Source organism: Pipistrellus hanaki, assembly GCF_964339955.1.
Source record: "Pipistrellus hanaki genome assembly, chromosome: 2".
Taxonomy (NCBI): Eukaryota; Metazoa; Chordata; class Mammalia; order Chiroptera; family Vespertilionidae; genus Pipistrellus; species Pipistrellus hanaki.
In genome coordinates, this window is record NC_140504.1 from 158,938,696 (window position 1) to 158,960,016 (window position 21,321).

General features: G+C 40.6%; 2 protein-coding genes across 2 annotated transcripts in view; both read right to left on the bottom strand.

Annotated features, from left to right (window-relative positions):
- Nucleotides 1-21,321, bottom strand: part of PATJ (PATJ crumbs cell polarity complex component) — a 762,329-nt gene that overhangs the window by 425,344 nt on the left and 315,664 nt on the right. The window lies entirely within an intron of this gene.
- On the bottom strand, nt 6,804-16,004 carry L1TD1 (LINE1 type transposase domain containing 1; the record flags this gene model as incomplete). Its single annotated transcript, XM_084871203.1, has 3 exons — nt 6,804-6,899; nt 9,463-10,659; nt 15,030-16,004. The coding sequence occupies 3 exons, from the start codon at nt 16,002-16,004 to the stop codon at nt 6,804-6,806; spliced, it is 2,268 nt and encodes a 755-aa protein (XP_084727329.1).

Here is a 21,321-nt window from a genome sequence, read left to right on the forward strand (position 1 = left end):
TTTCTCTACCTCCGTAATGAGTCCCGCTCATTACTGGGGAATAAACTTTACTTTAAAATATCTTGGTGGTCAGTTTCCTGCACCTCAAACCTTACAGCTGAAACATTTGAGTAAGAAAACATGGCACGTTTTGGGCAGCAGCAGTGAGTTATGGCTATAGAGTCATGAGATGGTCATGAGATGGATAAAAGAGGTAAGAGGTGAACACAGGTTGAGAGTATGAGCAAAGAACAGCTATGAACAGAGAAAGGATGAAGAGAGAAGAAAAGCCCAATGAGTAGACTCCTGTGGACTGTCTGCCAGATCTTCCTTTCCCAGGAACTCACCTTCCCAGTCCCCCCCACCATGCACATGACGATAGCAGAAGCTGCCGCATTTCTATAAGAAAACTTGGTCCCTGGCCATGGCAGGATAGACACTGGACGTTGCCTGGGCTTGGGCCATCAGACCCTCCCCTAGGAATTTTGGAGCTGGGATTTAGAAGGAGAGAGATTCACATCTTATTAGCCAGAACGTTTGAGTGTCTGGATCGTAACATGTAGAGCTCAGAAGCCACTACTGGCTGGTTCAGCCTTGTAAACTGAGGAGCAAAAGTGATTCTTCAGCCAAAGGACTGGCTTCCCCAGAGTAACCCGTGTTCCTTCCCTAAAGCCCAGTAGATACTCACCTTTCAATTTCATAACTACCCTACTTGTTTGCTTTCCCCAATCTTCTCAGGCTGTGTAGCCTGGTGGGAGGCAACCAAGGGCATGGTGTCTGAAATCGGCCACCTCAGGTGTTGTATCCCAGCTGGACCATCTGGCCACTCAGGCTCTTGATCTGTAAACTGGGATATAATAGTTCCTTCCTTCTGTTCTTGTATGTGGTTAATTGGATAAGGTACCCACGTAGTGCTGGCCTCTATGGCAGAGCTCAGTATAGATGCCTTCCCTGGCCATGGAATCCTTTGCCCTAGACCCGAGCCCATAAAAACAGCACCTTGCCTTCTCTGAACACATACATCTACCCAGGTGCCAGTCTTCAGGGCATCGTTTACGCCTCACCATACCCCAAGGAGGTAGCCTAATATTATCCCTGTTGTACCTATGAGGAAACTGAAGCACAGAGAGGGTAAATAACTTCTTCCAGGCCACACAGCGAGTAAATGGGTCTGGGGTTTCAAGCCAGGAGCGCTGGCTCTGTGACCACACTCCCCTGCTTGCCGGACATCCAGAGCTCTTCTTGCTTCCTCATGACCTGGGCTATGGAGGGGTGCCCAGTGGCAGGGGCTGGCCCCTGCTGAGGGAACAAAGCTGCTTAAGAGACTCAGCATTAAGTCAGTGGCTGACCTGCCGGTCCAGCTGGGTGGCCCCGGCACAGAGGAGACACAGGCAGAGTGTTTGGGACTGGAACAGCTGAGGTTGGGACCTTCCTGGCTCAGCGTCACTGGGGAAGACAGCTACAGATGGTCTGAACCCTACATGGCCTCAATTGCCCCCTCAGCGGGAATTCCCTACTGTCTCAAATCAGCTCCTCCACCCCCTCTTCTCATCCTGAGAGATGGACCTGAAACAGAGGGAGGGAGCCCAGCCGGTGTCTGAGGGGAGTCCGGCCTTCCTTCCTCTCTAACCCCCTCGCCACCCTCACGCCCCAATCATGCACCCCATCCTGCTTCCGTGATCCATGAGGGAAACAAATCCTGGGTCTTTGCTCTGAAGCCAATGAAGCCATTCTATTGTTGACTTCGGATAGGCGGGTTGTGGGGAGGGGTGTTTTCCAATCCTCAAGGTGCCTTAGAAGCAAAGAAATTCCCACTCTTCCCCGCGGAAAGGAAAACTAGGGAAGAAATGTTTTTAGACCCTCTTGTCCGCTATTCCCAGTTGTCAGATCAGAAGCAGGAATAGAGGGAAGCTCACGCCCTGTCTCTGTCCTGCCTGCCCGGAAAGAGGTCACCCCCTGGTCTGTGCTCTGTTCCAGTCAAGAGTGCGCTCAGTCTGTGGGGGGACTGAGATTTTGATACTAATTCTAATGGGGGGGAGGGGTCCCCCACATTCAAGCAATTCTCCACACCAACTGTGTGTCCTACCATTCAACTCAGTTCCAACACTCTTCAGAGATCACATCAGATCCCACCGATCCCGGCTTCAGTCCCCTAAGACTGCCCCGTCCCCACCCTCTTCAGTCATCAGTTGCAAGTCCAGGTTGTCACTTGTGCTTCTGACTGACTGGCTCGTAACGTAAAAAACCTTCAAATCTGCAAAGAATTTTTGTGAGTTTATTTGAGCCAAACTGTCAATAATTGCTGGGAAGCAGAACCTCTACATATTGGGATAATGCTCCGGAGAAGGGCAATTTTTCACCTTGTTTTATGGAAGTGGTTTACATGAATTCCATTGGTGATAGATTAGGAGGTGGGAGAAAGCAAAGCAGGGAAACCTCTGGGATTGGGTAAAAAGTGAAAGGATAGACACATGCTTCTTTTACATAGGTGGGATAATTAACAGTCAATAATTAACATGACAACAATAACAAAGGGGATTTGTAGTTTCTGCCCTAGTGCCATTTGTTGTGTCCTGAAGGGGTCCAGAAAAAGGGAAGTTACAAGTTACCCTGACATTTCGCAGGTATGTTATCTTAGATACAAAAAGACAAATAGGCTCAGTAAAGGTCAAAGTTGATCTTTTTCAGGATACTAATTACCTACTTAAACAGCTTTCAGTTAATAACTGAAGTCCACCTGCAGCCTCCTCTCCTCCCCAGAGGTGTGGGAGGAGGGATGACTGACAGGTTCCACCCTCCAATCACATGGCTGGCTCCACTAGCAACTGCACGCCCATCCTTAGGAGCTTTCCAAAAGTCACTTTATTAACATAACAACAGACACTTTTATGGCATTTACCACTTGGAAAATTCCAAGGGTTTCTGGAGCTTATTGCCACGAAGACCCAATGTCTACCTATTAACCGGGAGGTCACATCATCATGCTAGAACAGGTGTGCCTATGAACTCCACCAGGGTTTGTGTGAGTGTTTGCAGTGGGCAAGGCACATATGATTGCCTTGTCCACACACACTCCTGGTCTGTGTACATTCTGGAAGCAGGAGACCTGGAGACCGCCCTGCAGTTCCAAAGCAATGATCCTGTTGCAGGTATCAGGCAAAAGGAGCAGGCCCAGCGGGGTGAATGCTGATGCTTGTGGGAAAGATGCTGGTGAGCTCACAGCCTCTGGTGGTGAGAGACGCAGCTGCATCTGGCCTCAGATCAAAAGATCTAAACTGATTTCTAATCTGACAGAGCACCAAGCTGGATTTGCCTAGAAACTATTGGGACTGGGAGGTGGGGGATTGCTAAAGTTTGGTGAGGGCCTATGAGGCATTTTAAACATATTATTTCATGGGAAAGCTCAGCAAACCCAAAATCTTTCTAAATTGAATATTTTCATTACCAGAGGAGAGACCTCTGTTTTGTTTGTTTGTTTCATTAGGGTTCCTACATTTAAAAAATATATATATTTTTATTGATTTCAGAGAGGAAGCGAGGAGATATAGAAACATCAATGATGAGAGAGAATCATCAATTGGCTGCTTCCTGCACCCCCACCTATGGGGTTCCGAGCCTGCAACCCAGGCGAATCGAACCATCATCTCCTGGTTCATAGGTCAACCACTGAGCCACATCAGCCAGCCTGAACTGGGTTCTTTCTGCTAGAAAATAGTCTGCTTTGATTCAAGCCCCAGATGGGCAACACACTTTGATATGATTATGCATTTATGGCGAATGGGCTTGACTTAATTTTTAAATTTGTTTTGGCTGCCTCTTGAGCAAATATAATTTTTTAAAATTAAAATTTACCTAATTAGAAAATAAATTTGTCTAGCTGGTGTGGCTCAGTGGTCGATTCCTGTTCAAGGCACATGCCTGCGTTGCTTGCTGGCTAGGTCCCCAGTGTGGGGCGTGTAGGAGGCAGCCGATCAATGATTCTCTCTCATCACTGATGTTTCTGTTTCTCTCTCCTTCTCCTTTCCTCTCTGAAATCAATTATATATATATTAAAAAAAAAAAAAAAAGATAAATTCTTGGATGGCAGGGAATATGACATAACTGTTTCTTCCCAGCAGAGCCCTATCCTAGTCTGTAGAGACCTATTGCCAGGCAGCCATGCCTAAATGTAGTCATTGGAAAACATGAATGGATAATGATGAATTCCCCTAAAGGCCTATACGCTTTCCGCTCCTTGGTACAGCTGGCTCTGCCAGGAACACAGAGGCTTTTGCTTCTGAGTCTGAGGCAGAGGTGAGAGGGGCTCTGGGGCTAGAGGGGGCAGAACCATACCCCACTCTCTGGGGACATGGCCAGGATCTTGCTTGAGATACACACTTCTTGCATCAGGTTGTTGCTGTGTTCATTTATTGACAATTTGCAGCAGAATTCAGAATTTTTCAAACAATGGATTCAGGAGCATGGTAAAGTCATGTTCTCAGGAACAATTTAATTTTGTGTTTTAATTTGGAAAGGATGAGGAAAAAAAGCTTAATATAAGTATCTTCTAGACTTCCCAGTTGAAGAGAAAAATGTTCTTAGGAAATAACATCTTCAGGAGACTTGACTGGGGTAGGTAAACATATAATACAATATAGACATCATATTATAGAATTGTACACCGAAAGACAATATAGTCTTATTAAACAATGTCATCCCTGTAAATTCAATAAAAATTAAAAAAAATTCTCCCAAAGATGGGCAGAATTCAACACAGCCTGTGCAGGAGTAGGACTATAATCATGCTGTGAGAAACTATTAAGTTCCAGAAAAAAATAACATCATGAATATAATTAATGTTTTTAATTTCATTGGCTTTGCAGCTTTGTTTGAAATTCAGTTATAAGACTGTTTCCATTTTACAGTTTGTATAAGAGCTTTAAGCCCAAGGAATTTAAAAATACACAAAACTTGGCTGGCATAAGTAACTTTCTAATAAAAAAATTTATAACAATCTCTCTCTTTAAAAAAATGTCAGGCAGACCTGCAAGATCTTGGAGTAGGCAGGCATCCTACTGCTGGACCTTGAGAGACACCTCGTTGGCTTTAGCATACAAGTCCAAGTAGGTATCTGGCCTGGTTCCTCATCTATGCACCTCACTGAATAGTCAGACCCATCCATTTGTGCACCTGGAGACTGCCACTCCCAAGGCCGTTTTTGTTTGCAGTCTGCCCTGATGCGGCCAAGGTGGGGGGCTGCCAATGGTCATCTCATCAGGGGCAAATGAAAGTTTTGTGTCTAAGAACATCTGGCTGCCCTGGCTGGGTAGCTCAGTTAATTAGAGTGTCAGCTCGACAAACTGAGTTTTTGGGTTTGATCCCAGGTCAATAAACATACAGGCATCAACCAATGAATGCATAAGTAAGTGGAAAAACTCAATGCTTTTTCTCTCTCAAATAAATAATAAAACAGAAAGCATTTGGCTGGCATCCCCACTGTCCTATGGAGTAAGAAGACCCGAAAACTTTGCCTAGCTCTCAAACAAATCTTGTTTAGATAGTGTGTTAGAAGGGAAAGACAGCTGCCAATCATGTTGATGGGACAGGCCCACTTTTACCAGATGAACTATACTTGCATAATTCAAAGGTTTTAGAAAAGCATTCACCCATTGGGGGTAAAAACTGAAGCAATCATGAAGGCAAGGAATTTTCCAGGGATGCTCCATTCCTATCTTTATTATACCCACACAAATATTCAAAGTATAAACACATTTAGTCTACAACTTGTGGAGTCAAGTCATGCTTCTAGATGTTAGATGTTGGCCTATTTTAAGTATGTCTGATGAATACTGAGGGTTGTCTAGATGTGCTTGAAACTTCAACTGTTGTGCCTGTAAAAGTTCCAGTACAGTGTTTATTTTAAAGGTATTAAGCACTCTTGCTTATGTTCTCTCAATCTTACGTATGGCACAACTAACTATAAAGCATTCATGATCTTGGTACTGAACAGGAAAATTTCATCAGAGTGTTTACTTCTGTATTGTTTTATTATTTCAAAAGTTTAAATAAGATGTCTACTCATTGTTCTTCTGTCTAGTATAATAGCAATTCCCATGGTGTGCTAGGGAGGGTGAAGAAATTCCTTAGACTTCCTGCAGAAATTAAGGGTGGTGTCATCATTGAAGAGTGAACAGTAGTGATGTCTTTGTGTGTGTGTGTGTGTGTGTGTGTGTGTGTGTGTGTGTTTAGCTCTGATGGTTAAAAAAATAAAACCAAAAAGAAGAGAAAAAGATGTGGACACACAGTTCCAAATCAAGCCTGAGAAACACTGGGGCAGGAAACCTATTTGCCAGTTCAAGGTCCCAAGATTTCTGTGTTTCCAGAATTAAAGCTGATACATTCTGTGGCTTTGGGATTATGGACCAAAATACCCTTTTATTCTTCTCTTTACCTTGCAGGTAGAGCAGATCTATAAAGCTTAAAAGGTTTTCTTGAATCTGGAAATAATCCGTTTGAGCTAAGAAGTTGGGCCTTTGCTTTCAAAATGGAAATCTTAAAAGAAAGGACTGCATGAAGAATCCTGCCAGATGGAGACCCCTCCAGATGACTTAAATGTAGGCGGTAGCTCTTTGGGCAGGCCTGCTGAAGAGACTTTGGAAAAGCACTGACCCATGAGGGCAGTGGTTCTCAACCTTTCTAATGCCTGGACCCTTTAATACAGTTCCTCGTGTTGTGGTGACCCCCAATCATAAATTTTCGTTGCTACTTCATAACTGTAATTTTGCTACTGTTAATGAATCATAATGTAAATATCTGTGTTTTTCCGATGGTCTTAGGCGACCCTGCTAGCGGTTCTCAGCCCATGGGTTGTGAACCACACCCACAGGTTGAGTGCCGCTGCTGTAGAGCCCATGTACAACCTGAGGACACAGGTTGTGGGCCTGAGTACAATATGAGGAAGCATAGAGAAGGCAGTTGTCAAAAATAGAGGTTTTATGGGGTGACCTCAGACAGTGATCGGATCCTAACTTCCTAGGGCAGGTCATGAGTGCTCACGTCCAGGACCATTAACTTCTTAGTCTAAGGTTTTGAGCCAGCTGTGTGTTGTTCTTGGGCATCTAGGCTGGAACCTTTGAAATACCAGATTACTCCTCCAAGTGGGCACTCAAGAGCACATTATCTTATGAAAGTAGAGAACCAGCACTTAGGGCCAGGTACAAACAGGTGGCAGGGAGCACTAGGGAGTTCCTTGTGAGACTAACAGCTGTCTTGAGTGCGGTCACATAAATCTACACAAGAGGTCAAATTGCAGCTCACACATGTGAGTGCATACTAGTGCCTGGTGGACTTAGTGAAGCCTATATTCTTGTGTAGGAAGCTAAATAGGCCCCAGAAGATAGTCTCCCATTGGGGCTATGGAGGCTTTTGCAGATAAAATGTGAATAAAGCAATATCAACCTCCTGATTCTTATACTGTAGTCTTATGTAAGATGTTGCAAGGGGGAGAGTAAAAGTTTTGTGGGACTGTTGTATTTTTGAACTTCTTGCTAAATATTTCACAAGGGCAAAAAGTAAAAAAGAGAGGGGGTAAAACTTCCAAGCCACTAAGAACAAAGCAATGGAGAGTAGAGAAAGATAATGTGGTGGGTAGTTCTCTGACCCACCCACGGCCTTCTCTTTCTCACTCCAATCTGCAAAAGTGAAAATGGCAATCAGCCTTGTTCTGCCTCTGTAGGGCAGGAAGCAGGATGTCCCGTCTACTGAGGCATCCTATGTTGGGCACAAATATCACCTCACAAAACACTTACAGAAAGCTTGTAAGGAATTAACTAGTTACAGAGTAAGAAGCCTGAGATTATAGAGAAATTAATAATTTCCCTGGAGCTACACAGAAGAGCTCAAAGCCAGGTCTGCTGACAGGGCATTTAAAAGAACCATTTTGTATCATAGAAGGTCCTTGAAGACCAGTTAGAACTGAGCTGAGAAAGGAGAGGCTAGTTTCAACTGCTGGAGGATACTTTTACTTATTTAGGTAAACTGAATATACGCAATGAGCCCTTGTAATGTCATGAAACAGTTATATCATCTCCTTCTTTTCTTCTTGTAAAGCAATTCATATTAAAAACTGAGAAAAAAAATCTGGCCAGTTTGGCTTAGTGGATAGAGCGTTGGCCTGCGGACTCAAGGGTCCCAGGTTCGGTTCTAGTCAAGGACATGTACCTTGGTTGCAGGCACATCCCCAGTGGGGGTGTGTGGAGGAGGTAGCTGATTGATGTTTCTCTCTCACTGATGTTTCTAATTCCCTCTCCCTCTTTTCTTTAAAAAAAAAAAAAATCAAAAAACATTTTATTTTCCTTTTTTACAGAAAGGGAGAGGAACAGAGAGCTAGAAACACTGATGAGAAAGAACCATTGATCAGCTGCCTCCTGCACCCCCCCACCTCCACTGGGGATGTGCCCGCAACCAAGGTACATGCCCCTGACCAGAACTGAACCTGGGACCCTTCAGTTCGCAGGCCGACGCTCTATCCACTGAGCCAAACCGGTTTTGGCCCTCTCCCTTCCTCCATTAAGAAAAACAAAAACACAATTGAGAAAAAGCTAATATCTAGCATTAGGGAAGAGATTTAATCTCACCACTGAATGGATTTATGAAATAAAATGTAAAAACATTTAAACCAGAAAAGAAAAATGTTTAATAAGCAAATACATATTGAATTAAAAAGTTTATTTAAGATTCATATTACAAATGATAATTTTAATAACACCCCTTAAATTTACTAAAACGTAGGCACTATTTGTAATCTTCCTTTCTCCTCATCCCCAAGTATACTGTTAGCTGTCAACCTCTGTTGGATAAAATTGTGACATTTTAGTTTTCCTTGATTTTGAGGGTGGGGGAAAAAAACACCGTATTTTTCGGACCATAAGACGCACTTTTTTCCCCCCCAGAAGTGGAGGGGGGGGGGGGGAAGTCCCTGCGTCTTATGGTCCAAATATAGCCTACACATATACTGTAAAAAAAAAGTTTTTTTACTTGCCCGGCTCTAAAATGGTTCTAAATGCTGCTGTTTACTTTACAGGGTTGATTACATGTGTTTATGACTGTGATGTTGGGTTTTAATGCACATAAAATATTTTAGGACACTATTTGTTTCAGAATCTTTTTTTCTTCATTTCCCTTCTCTAAAAACTGGTGCGTCTTATGGTCCGAAAAATACGGTATATTGTATGTGTTTACAGTGACCCTGGATTGTTAAAATATATCCTCCAGTGATTCTTTCAAAGAGGGTATACAAGAAATAAACTTCCTGAATTCTTCAATACAAAAAAATACCTTTGTTTGACCCTCAAAATCAAATGCCAATTTGGCTGGATATAAGATTCTAGGGTTAAAACCTTTTTCCTTCAGACCTCTTATGATACTGCCCCATTGACTTCTAGCATCCAGAGTATCCAATGATAAGTCTGCTGTCATTCGGATTCTTCTTCCTCTGTAGGTTACCTCTTTTTTCTTTCTGGAAGCAGTTATGATTTTTTCTCTATCACTGGAACTGCCAAATTTCACCAAGATGTGTCTAGGAGTGGGTCTCTTTTCATCTATTTTACTAGGTACTCGAAAGGCACTGACAATGTCCAGACCTGATCTTTTATTTAGCTCCGCAAAGTTTTCTTCAATTATTTCCTTAATTATTTCCTCTGCTCCATTCCCTTTATCATCTTTTTCTGGAATTCCTATCAAACGGATGTTTGAGCTTCTGGATCTATCCTCTACATCTCTTATTTGTTCTTTAATTATTATCTGTTGGGCCATTTGCCTTGTATCCTTAGAGAAGTCTTCAATTCGATCTTCTAGATTATTTATTTTCTCTTTAAGTATGTCTATTCTAACACTCAGTGTAGATAGTTTTTTATTTCCAGGATGGTAATTTTTAATATCTCTAATCTCCTCTTTTATCTCTCTGAATGAATTAATTACACTTCTCCTAAAGTTCTCTTCTGTTTCTTGTAGTAAGTCTGTTTCCTTAGATGTTAGTTTATGTTTTACCAATTTTTCCTCCTCAGAATCTGAAGCCATGTAAGAGCAGGGAAGTTCTTTAAGTAAATGTGAGGCCTCTTTTTCCTCAGTCTGGGAGGTAGTCTCTTCTCCTTCAGACTCCTCTTCTTCTGGCCACGGTAAGTACAGTTCCCTTTCCCACTCTGAGTTTTCTCCATCCTGTAGCTCATAAAGATCATAGTCATCCTCTTCAGTAAAACTATTATCCAATTCCTCACTGTTTTTTTCAACTCCATGTGCCGTCGTATAATACTGCAAGTTTGAGTTCTGTTTGTGACATAATACTGAGGCATTTTCTTCCTCCTGTTCTGAAGACTCGTCCTCTTGATCCAATTCTGAAACCTCTTCCTCCTCCCCTAGCTCTGAGACCTCTCCTTCCTCCTCCAACTCAGAAGCCTCTCGCTCCAGCCCTGAAGCCTCTTCTCCCTCCTCCAAATCTAAAGCCTCTTCTTCCTCTTCTAGCTCTGAGGCCTCTTCCTCCTCCAGGGCTTCTTTTTCCTTAGAGTTGGAAGCCTCTTGCTCCTGAGTATCTAAGCTTTTTACCTCCTCTGGCTCAGCAACCTTTACCTCTTTAGTAAATAGAAAGCTCAAGCCATCACTGGTTGCTGCCACAGATCCATAGTTAGAGGCTATGTGAGTTTTGTTCTGAAAGTTGAAGAAAAAAAAAAAAGATTGTTGTTAAATCATATGCTAAATTTTTTAAGGCAGTAAATCCTTTAATTCTGTAAATACCTAGAATATTATTTATTTATATACTTTTTATTTTAGAGAAGGGAGAGGGAGAGATAGAAACTTCAATGATGAGAATCACTGATTGGCTGCCTTCTGCATCCTCACCACTGGGGATCGAACCCCACAACCCCAGGCATGTGCCCTTGGCCAGAATCGAACTCAGGACCTGTCAGTCTGAGGGCCAAACTGGTTAGGGCCCTACAATATTATTTAAATGATTTTTTTCTTAAAGGCTTGGATTCCCCCAAACAAGTTGTTTCTACTATGGTCATCTGTCACAACTGCAATTACTCGTGTAGTATTTGCAACAGATTTCTGTGCGGTTGTGTATACTGTATTCCTTCCATAGTCCCAACCATTAGTACTTCAATAATGACTTGTATTAGTGAATGGCTGGTTATATTTAGGGATAGAGACCTTATTATCTAACTTTAGGACGATTATAAAACAACATAAATCCACATTTAGCCCCCCTCCCCCCACACATTTACTTTTTAAAATTTAAAAGCAAATTTAAAGTTTTTAAAAGATCCCACTTGCAGTTCAAACTCTAGCCGTATTAATTACAAGGAAAATATGTTTTGGTTAGTACAGGCTCAATTCATTTCAGATTTGTTCAAATCCATTCTCCACATGTGCTACCAGCCTCAATGTTCCCTCTAAAACAGGATCTGACCATAGCACCACTTTTATCTGTTGTAAGGGTTAAGAAAGGAAATTTAGGTACTGAGTTGAGGCAAGTCTGCAAGATATATGTGGGCTCAACATTTCCTAGAACATTTTTTGGCCCTGAGTTTTTTCACTCATTGCTCTGTGTATTGGAAAAGAATGCCCTATTTGTGACTGGTTGGTTCCTATTTGTTCAATATCCCCATCTCCAGAACAGATTAAGTTCCTTCTGTTTATATTTTTGGAGAACAGCAATATCTGAGATTAAGTGTTTATTCTTTTTTAAAAATATTTTTATTGATTTTTTAACAGAGAGAAGGGAGAGATAGTCAGAAACATCGATGAAAGAGAAACATCTATCAGCTGCCTCCTGCACACTCCCTACCATGTGCAACCAATGTACATGGCCCTGTCTGGAATCGAACCTGGGACCCTTCAGTCCGCAGACCAAGGCTCCATCCACTGAGCCAAACCAGTTTTGGCTAAATGTTTATTCTTAAATAGTAAATTTGTATATCCAAGTGTATCTTCAAATTCTAGACTTTCGTTTTGCAGAGGTTGAACTTGAAAATGAAACAAAAAAAGATGTTGTATGCTCATGAATTGCAAGAATTAATATTGTTAGGAATTAATATTGTTAAAATGACATACAACCCAGAGGAATCTACAAATTCAAAGCAATTTCTATCAAAATTCCAAAGGCATTTTTCATGGACATGTAATCCTCAACTTTGCATGAAACCATACACAAATCTCAAATATACAAAGCAAACCTTGAGAAAAAGAACAAAGCTGGAGACACACTTCCTGATTTCAAACTATATGGTATTGACATAAAAACAGAGTAATGAGGCAGAAATGAACTCATGTATATATAGACAACTAATTTATGAAAAAGCCAAGAATCTACAATGGGCAAAGGATAGTCTAACATAATGGTTGGCAAACTCATTAGTCAACAGAGCCAAATATCAGCAGTACAGTAATTGAAATTTCTTAAAACTTAAACTTCTTGTAACACCACTTCTTCAGAATAGTCTTGCCTACGCTGCGGTAATTTGTGGACGAGCCACACTCAAGGGGCCAAAGAGCTGCATGTGGCTCTCGAGCCACAGTTTGCCGACCATGGGTTTAACATATGAAGGAAAGAGGGAGAAAGAGAAAAAAAGAGAATCTCTACAGAATACCTTTTAAGATTGAGATTATAAAAATAAATATTCAGAAAATAAGCTAGAGGGTTTTTAATGAATCAAGTATATGGGGGACATAGCCTAATATGCTGTAAGAAGCAAAAACCTTTACATATTGGAATGGGTAAAAGTTAGATATTAACATTAATGAACAACTAGTTGGGTTTTATTAAATAAAGTTCTATTTGCATTTCCCTGATTGCGAATAAAGAAAACTTAGCAGACTACTTGAAACATTAAAAATTGAACTTAGCCCAGCCAGCCTAGCTCAGTGGTTGAGCACTGACCTATAAAACAGGAGCCAAGGTTCAATCCTCAGTCAGGGCACATACCCAGGTTGTGGGCTTGATCCCCAGTAGGGGGAGTGCAGGAGGCAGCCAATCAATGATCCTCTCACCAGTGATGTTTCTGTCTCTCTCCCATCCTCTCTGAATTCAATAAAAATATATTTAGAAAAAGGAAGAAAAAATGGAATCTAATCACTTATACTTAATATTTCTGTTCTTATTCCCAGTACCAGGGCTTTGTTAAATTCATTCAATTCTTTGTTTCATATTCCCCTTTTAATTATTTAAAAGCTATTTTTAAAAATAAATAAAATGCTATTTTCCTGATATTAGCTTTAAATATTTACCATGTATTTATTTATCAATGTCTATTGTATGCACAATCTCCTCTAAAACTATTCAATCTCGCCCTAACCATTTGGTTCAGTGAATAGAGTGTCAGCCTGCAGACTGAAAGGTCCCAGATTGATTCCGGCCAAGGGCATGTATCTTGGTTGTGGGCAGGTGTGCAGGAGGCAGCTGATCCATGTTTCTAACTATCCCTCTCTGTAAAAAATTCAATAGAATATATATTTTAAAACAAAAACATGCCCTAGCTGGTTTGGCTCAATGGATAAAGCATCAGCCTGTGGATTGAATGATCCCAGGTTCAATTCGGGCCAAGGGCACATACCTGGATTATGGCTCGATCCCCAGTAAGGGGCATGCAGGTGGCGGCCAATCAATGATTCTCTCTCATCATTGTTTCTCTCTCTCTCCCTCTCTAAAATCAATAAAATAAAATTAAAAAAAAAAAACCTATTCAAAAAAAAAAAAAGTGGACATGAGGGCTGCAAACACACAAGCATCTGGGACCATTTAACAGTGCCCAACATAACCTTCAATGCATGGTTAATGTTCCTTTATTAAGATGACCTAGAATTATTAAAAAAAAAAAAAAAAAAAAGCATAACTTTTGTTTACTCTCCTATTGCTAAGAGCAAAAAGAGTTTTAAAGAGCATTTTAGAATGATTTTTAGCCAATTTGTAAAAAGAGACAAATATTGTTTATAACTTTTGATTTTTGAAATTTCACGTTTTTTGATCCCCCCTGACCAGTGTTCCAATAAATAAGGTGTTATTGTAAAAAGATCTTACTGCGAACTTGTGGACTTTCATAGTTTCTAATAGGACAGTAATATTAACAAAAATTATCCCTCATAGAAATTATGGTGTTGAGAAAATTATTTGAGACCAGAACCAGGATTAAAAAGAGTTACCTGATTTCAGTGAAGGCACTTCTGAGCTCATAGACTCTATGACATAGAGTTTGTTTAGGGAGGGAACAAATATAGAATATTAATCACCCGTGTTCTCTTTTTGATGAAATATGATATTATTTTTCCACTAATAATAGAAGTGAGCCTGGTGAAGAATTTGAACTGTTGTCATAATTGAATTTCTGCATGTACACCTTCTTCCCCCATAAGTATGCATTGTTTCTGGAGGGAAAATTATTTCCCCTCATTAAATCATATGTGATCCAAAATATTTGTGCATTGTTTAGAAATAGAATTGTGGACTAAAACAAGAATAAAGATAAAGAACACCTTAAAAAAAAACCAAAAACAAAAAAAACCCTATTCATTCTTACTTTTCCCAAACTTCCAATACCAATTTAATCATTGCTTTAACATCATGCTCTCACTTTTAACAATTTCTTAAAAATTGGTTTGAAAACCAACTACCGTGTTTCCCCGAAAATAAGGCCCCCCTAGGCTAAACATGAGAGGTTTGGTCCACTGATTCTGAAAGAAATTGAGTCACAAGAAATTCACCAGGAAATTCAGGAATTGGATTGTTATGATGATGTTTCAGAAGATGATGACATGATTGTCATTGAATAAATGAGTAAATTCTTGATACCTTAGGATTCAGTTTGTCTGGTTTTGTTGACAACTACCGTACTATTGTACCGTATACAGGTAATAAATTTCCTTTATTTTCACTTAATAAATTGTACTGTATTCTTCTTCGTGGAAAAATAAGACATCCCCTGAAAATAAGACCTAGCGCATCTTTGGGAGCAAAAATTAATATAAGACACTGTCTTATTTTCAGGGAAACAGGGTAGATAAATACAGATCTGTATGCTTACCATTTTTTCTTGAATCCCGTATCTTTTTCCTCCTTTCTTCGTGTTTTCATTTTCTGGGAACGCCCCTTTCAGTAATTCTTTCATACTAGATTTTTGACTAATAAATTTCCTGAGGCTTTGCATGTCTGAAAAAGTCCTGATTTCACCATCACATTTAAATGCTAGCTTAACTTGGCATAAAATTTTTGGTTCAAAATAATTTTCCCTCAAAATGTTAAAGACATTACTCCATTGCTTACTAATGTCCAGTGTTGCTGATGAAAAGTCTGCTGCCAATGTTAGTATTGCTCCATCTTCTTTGGAGTCTTTTAGAACCTTCTCTTTATTTTTGAAGTTCTGAGGGATGTTTTCCTCTCTCGTTTCTTTGACTAATTCATCCTCTCCCTGCTCTTCCCCCTCATTCTCTCCTGTAACTTCTATATCAATGTTGCAGTTTCTACCTGTGTCATCTGTATTACCTATATCTTCTTCCATATTTTCTAGAACTTTATGATTTTGTGAATCATCCAGGGACAATTTCTTACCTTGGTTAGTAGAGTAGTCTTTACTTTGGTCTAATTTGCTACTGAGTTTAACTATTTCACTTCTTTTAAAAGTCAAATTTTCAATATCCTCAATATAGTTTTCTCCTTCTATTTTCTCTACCAATCTTCTTTTTATAGTTGTGGTATCCTTTATTTGTTGCAACTCTTTTCTGGTATTGGGGTTCTTTGGATTTTCCATTTCAAGCATTGTACTTTTTACTCCTAAAATTTTCTTTAGGTCATTTTTAAGAGATTCCCTTACCTCTTCAACCATTAAGTCCATGTTTTCCATCAAGACTTTAAACTTATTCATAATAACTGCTGACAGGTCTTTGTATTTTAAATCCAATAATTGAACCATCTCTGTTTCTATCAACTGAATCATTTCCATGTGGAAGCTGCTTTCTAGTTTCTTTGCAAGTGTAGGAATTTCTGATTGTACACTGGACATGGTGAATATGTTGTCAAGACTGGATTGTCTTTGTTTCCGGAAAAGTAATTCTGTTCTTGCACGCCTGCTATATTTTCCTTAAAATCTTTTTACAAAATCATCTGAAATATAAAAAAATAAATTGCTTACTGAAAAATGCTTTAATCCCATGCAAGTTAATACCTGAATATAATAAATCATCCAAAAGTAGCTAAATAGAAACTGACTGGTTCACCATACCATTAACTTTATGTTAGTATTAAACAAATTACAATAAAATGTTTTTAAAAGTGCAGTATACCAAATTTTGAAAATCTAAGGTGATTTGGATGGGATCTTACACAAATGAAGCCCCCATTTTGATGAAGAGATTCACGTTAGGACTTGTCCTACTTTGTGCCCTTCCTTTCACAGGCTGGAAGCCCTCAAGGGATGTCCGACTGTCACTCCCATCAACACTGCACTCTGCAGCAGTGAGCCCAGCTATGGCTGAGCACACTGACCACCAGGGGGCAGCTTCTGCATTGAGCGTCTGCCCCCTGGTGGTCTGTGCATGTCATAGTGACTGGTCCTTCCACTGTTTGTTTCTGCATATTAGCCTTTTATTATATCAGATGTCCTGAAGATAGTAGAATTAAATACTATGCCTCCTCCCACTTAACACAGGCCCTATTTTTGCTTGAGGAAACTTTTAGTTTGTTCATTTTTGTTTCATCATTCCCCTATACTGCACAAGTGCCTATACCTTGAAAGAGAAACTACCCCCACCCATTCCTTGATGAGAAGTGGAATAGCACACTACAGACCCATTGGACAACACCTGGAATGCCAGTTCCCAATCTCCCTCTGCAAAGCCTCAAAGATAATCAGGTTTTACCAATTGAATTTATTGCTGAAGTACTAACAATTATGTTACCCGCTGATTCATCATAGTTGTCAAGACCCAAAATGCTTGAACCTGCATATTTAAAAAGAAAAACTGCACCTCTTAAATATTTCATTGATTTTCCACAGAGAGGAAGGGAGAGGGATAGAGTTAGAAATGTCGATGAGAGAGAAACATCGACCAGCTACCTCCTGCACACCCTCTACTGGGGATGTGTCCGCATCCAATGTACATGCCCTTGACCGGAATCAAACCTGGCACCTTTCAGTCCACAGACCGACGCTCTATCCACTGAGCCAAACTGGTTTTGGCAAAACTGCACCTCTTTATGAGGATTTGGTGACTTATAGGAAGAAAGTGGCTGTGGGAGCACACTGACCACCAGGGGGCAGCTCCTGCATTGAGCATCTGCCCCCTAGTGGTCAGTGTGCATCATAGCAACCAGTCAATCAGCAGTTCTGCTGTTCTGCCATTTGGTCTCTGGGCCTTTATATATATATATAGATGTGATTGAGGGAGGAACCAAGATGGCGACATAGCTAAATGCTGGTCCTCGCTGTCTCCCACTACCACATCAAAATTACAACTAAAATACAGAGCAACCATCGTGCAGAACTGCCTGAAAGCTGGTTGAATGGAAGTCCTACAACTAGAGAAGTAAAGAAGAAAGCTTAAACTGGTAGGAGAGGCAGAGTTGCAGAATGGGCTGGTACAACACCCACATGTGCCATTTCCTTAACTGGGAGACTATCTTTGTGGCCATCTGTGTGTGAGGAGCAAAGGGTACCAGCCTCACACCAGCCCCCCCATCCTAGTGTTCCAGATCTGGAAAAGAGATGTCCCTGCAACTACAAGGTATAAAACCAGTGGGGATTATGGCTGGAGATCAAGATATTCCATTAAAAGGGCTAGCACAGCCAAAACTGGTTTGGCTCAGTGGATAGAGCATCGGCCTGTGGACTGAAAGGTTCCAGGTTCGATTCCGGTCAAAGGCATGTACCTTAGTTGGGGCACACCCTGTGCAGGAGGCAGCTGCTTGATGTTTCTCTCTTATTGATGTTTCTAACCACCCCTCTCCCTTCCTCTGTAAAAAAAAAAAAAAAAAAAAATCAATAAAATATATTAAAGAAATAAAAAATAAAAGAGCTAGCACACAAACTTTCCAGTACTTCCAGCATCAGGAGGCTTCCAGGTATGCAGACACATACAGGGAGGTACTGGATTGGCTGGTATTTGGGGCAGGAACTTGGGGGCAGCTTTCTCCCAGACAAGGGTGCTCCCAGGGGTCATTGATTCCATGCTGGGACCTCCTATCATAAAGCTGATTGGCAGCCACATCTGACCTGGAGCATTATAACGCCCAGAGCACACTGTTTGCCCCACCCTGGGGATTTTATGAAAATCTGCCCCACCCAATTTGCAGTCCCACCCAAAATGTTTACAGCAGTTTTTCCATATAAATGGCCTGTCCTGCTGAAACCGGTTTGGCTCAGTGGCAGTGTTGGTCTGTGGACTGAAGGGTCCCAGGTTCGATTCCGTTCAAGGGCATGTACATTGGTTGCGGGCACATCCCAGGTAGGGGGTGTGCAAGAGGCAGATGGTTGATGTTTCTCTCATTGACGTTTCTAGCTCTCTACCTCTCTCCCTTCCTCTCTGTAAAAAATCAATATATTTAAAGAAATAAACAAATAAACAAATAAATAAATAAATGGCCTGTCCTGAGTCAGGCTCCGGACTTTGCTAAAATCTCTCAAACAAGCTGCAGCTGGTGACAGCATGCCCCAAACCAATCAATAAAAGGCCCAAGACCTTGCACTAGTACCTGCCTACCTTGCTTTACAGGTGGGCCTTGGCTGGGCACCTCTAAGCCCAATACAAATAATAGCAAATAGCAGAACTCGGCAGTTCCCTCTGTAGCTCCTGTAGGGTGGCCCCAGGCAGGGGCTGACTTTGCACCTCCCTGTAGGAACTAGAGCCAGTGCATCCAATGGATAGCTTCAGATCACCATTGCAGATTACAACTCTATGCCTCCACAAGCAACACACTCAAGAGGCAGACTTAATGGGTATTAAAGCCCCACTGAATCAAGTCCTGCTTCATAGGTGTGTTTCCTGCACAGCAGCTCTTCCACTGTAGTTGCAGCTGGTTCTTATAGCCAATTGTCCTGGAGGTCAATTCCTCCCAGTGACACCTACAGCAATCAAGTCTCAACTACAACAAGACTGTGCACACAGCCCACAAAGGGACACAGTTCAGGTGACTGGGGAGGCTGAGCCACTAAGCCACTCAGGACATCTACCACACAAAAGCCACTCTACATAATACATAGAAACAAACAGAGAAGCACCCACAAAGAAACATCACAAGTGGGCGGGGGGGGGGGGGGGGGAATGGAAGTAAGCAAACCACTGAATTTTGAATTCAAAACCATGGTTATAAAGTTACTCAAGAATCTTAGTGAGAATGCCAAAGACAAAAAAGGACCAGTCAGAAAAAAAAAGCATATACTAACTGAAATAAATAATAATTTATAGGGATTCAAAATTAAAGGATTCTGATAATCAAGGCAATGATTTGGAATACAAGGAAGCAAAAAACACCCACTCAAAAGAGCAAAAAGTAATAAAAGTCCAAAAATATGAATAATGTAAGGGCTCTCTGGGACAACTTAAAGGGTACCAACATTTGCATTATGGGGTACCAGAAGGAGATGAGAGAGCAAGGTATTAAAAATCTATTTGAAGAAATTATGACAGAAAATTTCTCCTACCTGGTGAAAGAAAGGCAAATTCAGGAAGCCAGAGAGTCCCAAACAAGAGGAGTCCATGGAGGCCCAATCCCACAGGCCAGGCTGAGGGACCCCACTGGTGCACGAATTTGTGCACTGAGCCTCTAGTAACAATAATGAAAGTAATGCTTTGAAAGGGATTTATGGACTTTCATTGATGTTTCTAGCTTTCTATCCCTCTCTCTCCTCTCTGCAAAAAAAATCAATAAAACATTTATAAAAAAATAAAAATAAAATGGACCAAAAATGTGAAAATATTAACGATTGAGAAAGGGTATAAGGAAATAACACTATGAACAAAAAAGGATACAAGTAGTACAGATAAAGCATAGTTCAAAAACAGGACCATTATTAAACTTTCCCAAATAAATTAAAAAGTTGAGAAGCAACTTCTATTGTAATATTACCCAAACTCTTGCAGAGAGCAGCAAAAAGGAAATATTTTAATACACTCCAGGAGGCCAGATTAACTTCAATCACAAATCAGAGCAAAATGAGTTTTTCCTCAAAACTCATAAACATAAAAGCAAAAATCTTAAAAACAGTAGCAAATCAAACTGAATAATATTTTAAGGATATATATCAAGATTAAGTTGGTTTATTCAAGAATGTGAGATTTGCTAGAAAACTAAGGGGTTCCTCAAAAAATTAACATAGAATGACCATATGATCTAGCAGCTCCACTGCTACTATTTATCCAAAAGAATTAAAAACAAGGGCCAACTTATTTGTCCATTGATGTTGACAACAGCATTATTCAGTCAGTAGCTAAAGGTCAAAGCAACCCAACTGCCCTTCCAAGGATGAATGGGTAAACATAATGTAGCAGTATGTACATACAATAGATTCTTTCCTCTTCAAAAGGAAGGACAATCAAACACATGCTACCTCTTTGAAGCTTGAAGACATTACACTAAGTGAAATAAGCCAGTCATAAAAGGTCAAGTATTGTATGATTCCACTTAGGAGGTGCCTAAATAGTCAAATTTAGAGAAAATAGAATGATGTTGCTGGGGTGGGGGCTGGAGGAATGGAATAAGAAGATAGTGTTTAATGGGTACAGATGATGTATATGGGGAGATGCTTGTTCTTGAATCTGGATGGTGGGTTTGAGAATTTGTCCTTTTGCATGCATGCCTGAAAGTGCTCCCAATTAAAAACAAAAATTAAAGTTTTAAGGAAAACCACTGAGCTCTCCCAACTGAAACACACAGACTGCTCTGTATGTCCTACAATAGATATTCAGCCAGTAGATAATGTTTTTTTCTCTCTCCCTCTCCCTAAAAATCAATAAAAAAACAACCCCCAAACCCCCAATTTTTATAAAAGGCACAATGGTCAAAAGTCTGAGATAAAACAAAGAAAAAATTTCAGTTATGATAATCCACAAATATCTATGCACCAAACAATGTGACTAAATTAAGCATGAGAAAGGAGCCAGCACAAGGATATTAAAACATGTTTGCAAATGTATGTTGATAATAAGGCTAGATAAAATAGAAACTGCTCCAAAAAATAACAAAAAGATGTCATCAGATCAGTATTACAAAGAGAAATCAATAAAATGTTCAACATTTTTAAAAAGTTCTACGTTTAGCTGAAACCGGTTTGGCTCAGTGGATAGAGCATGGACTTGGGGACTGAAAGGTCCCGGGATCGATTC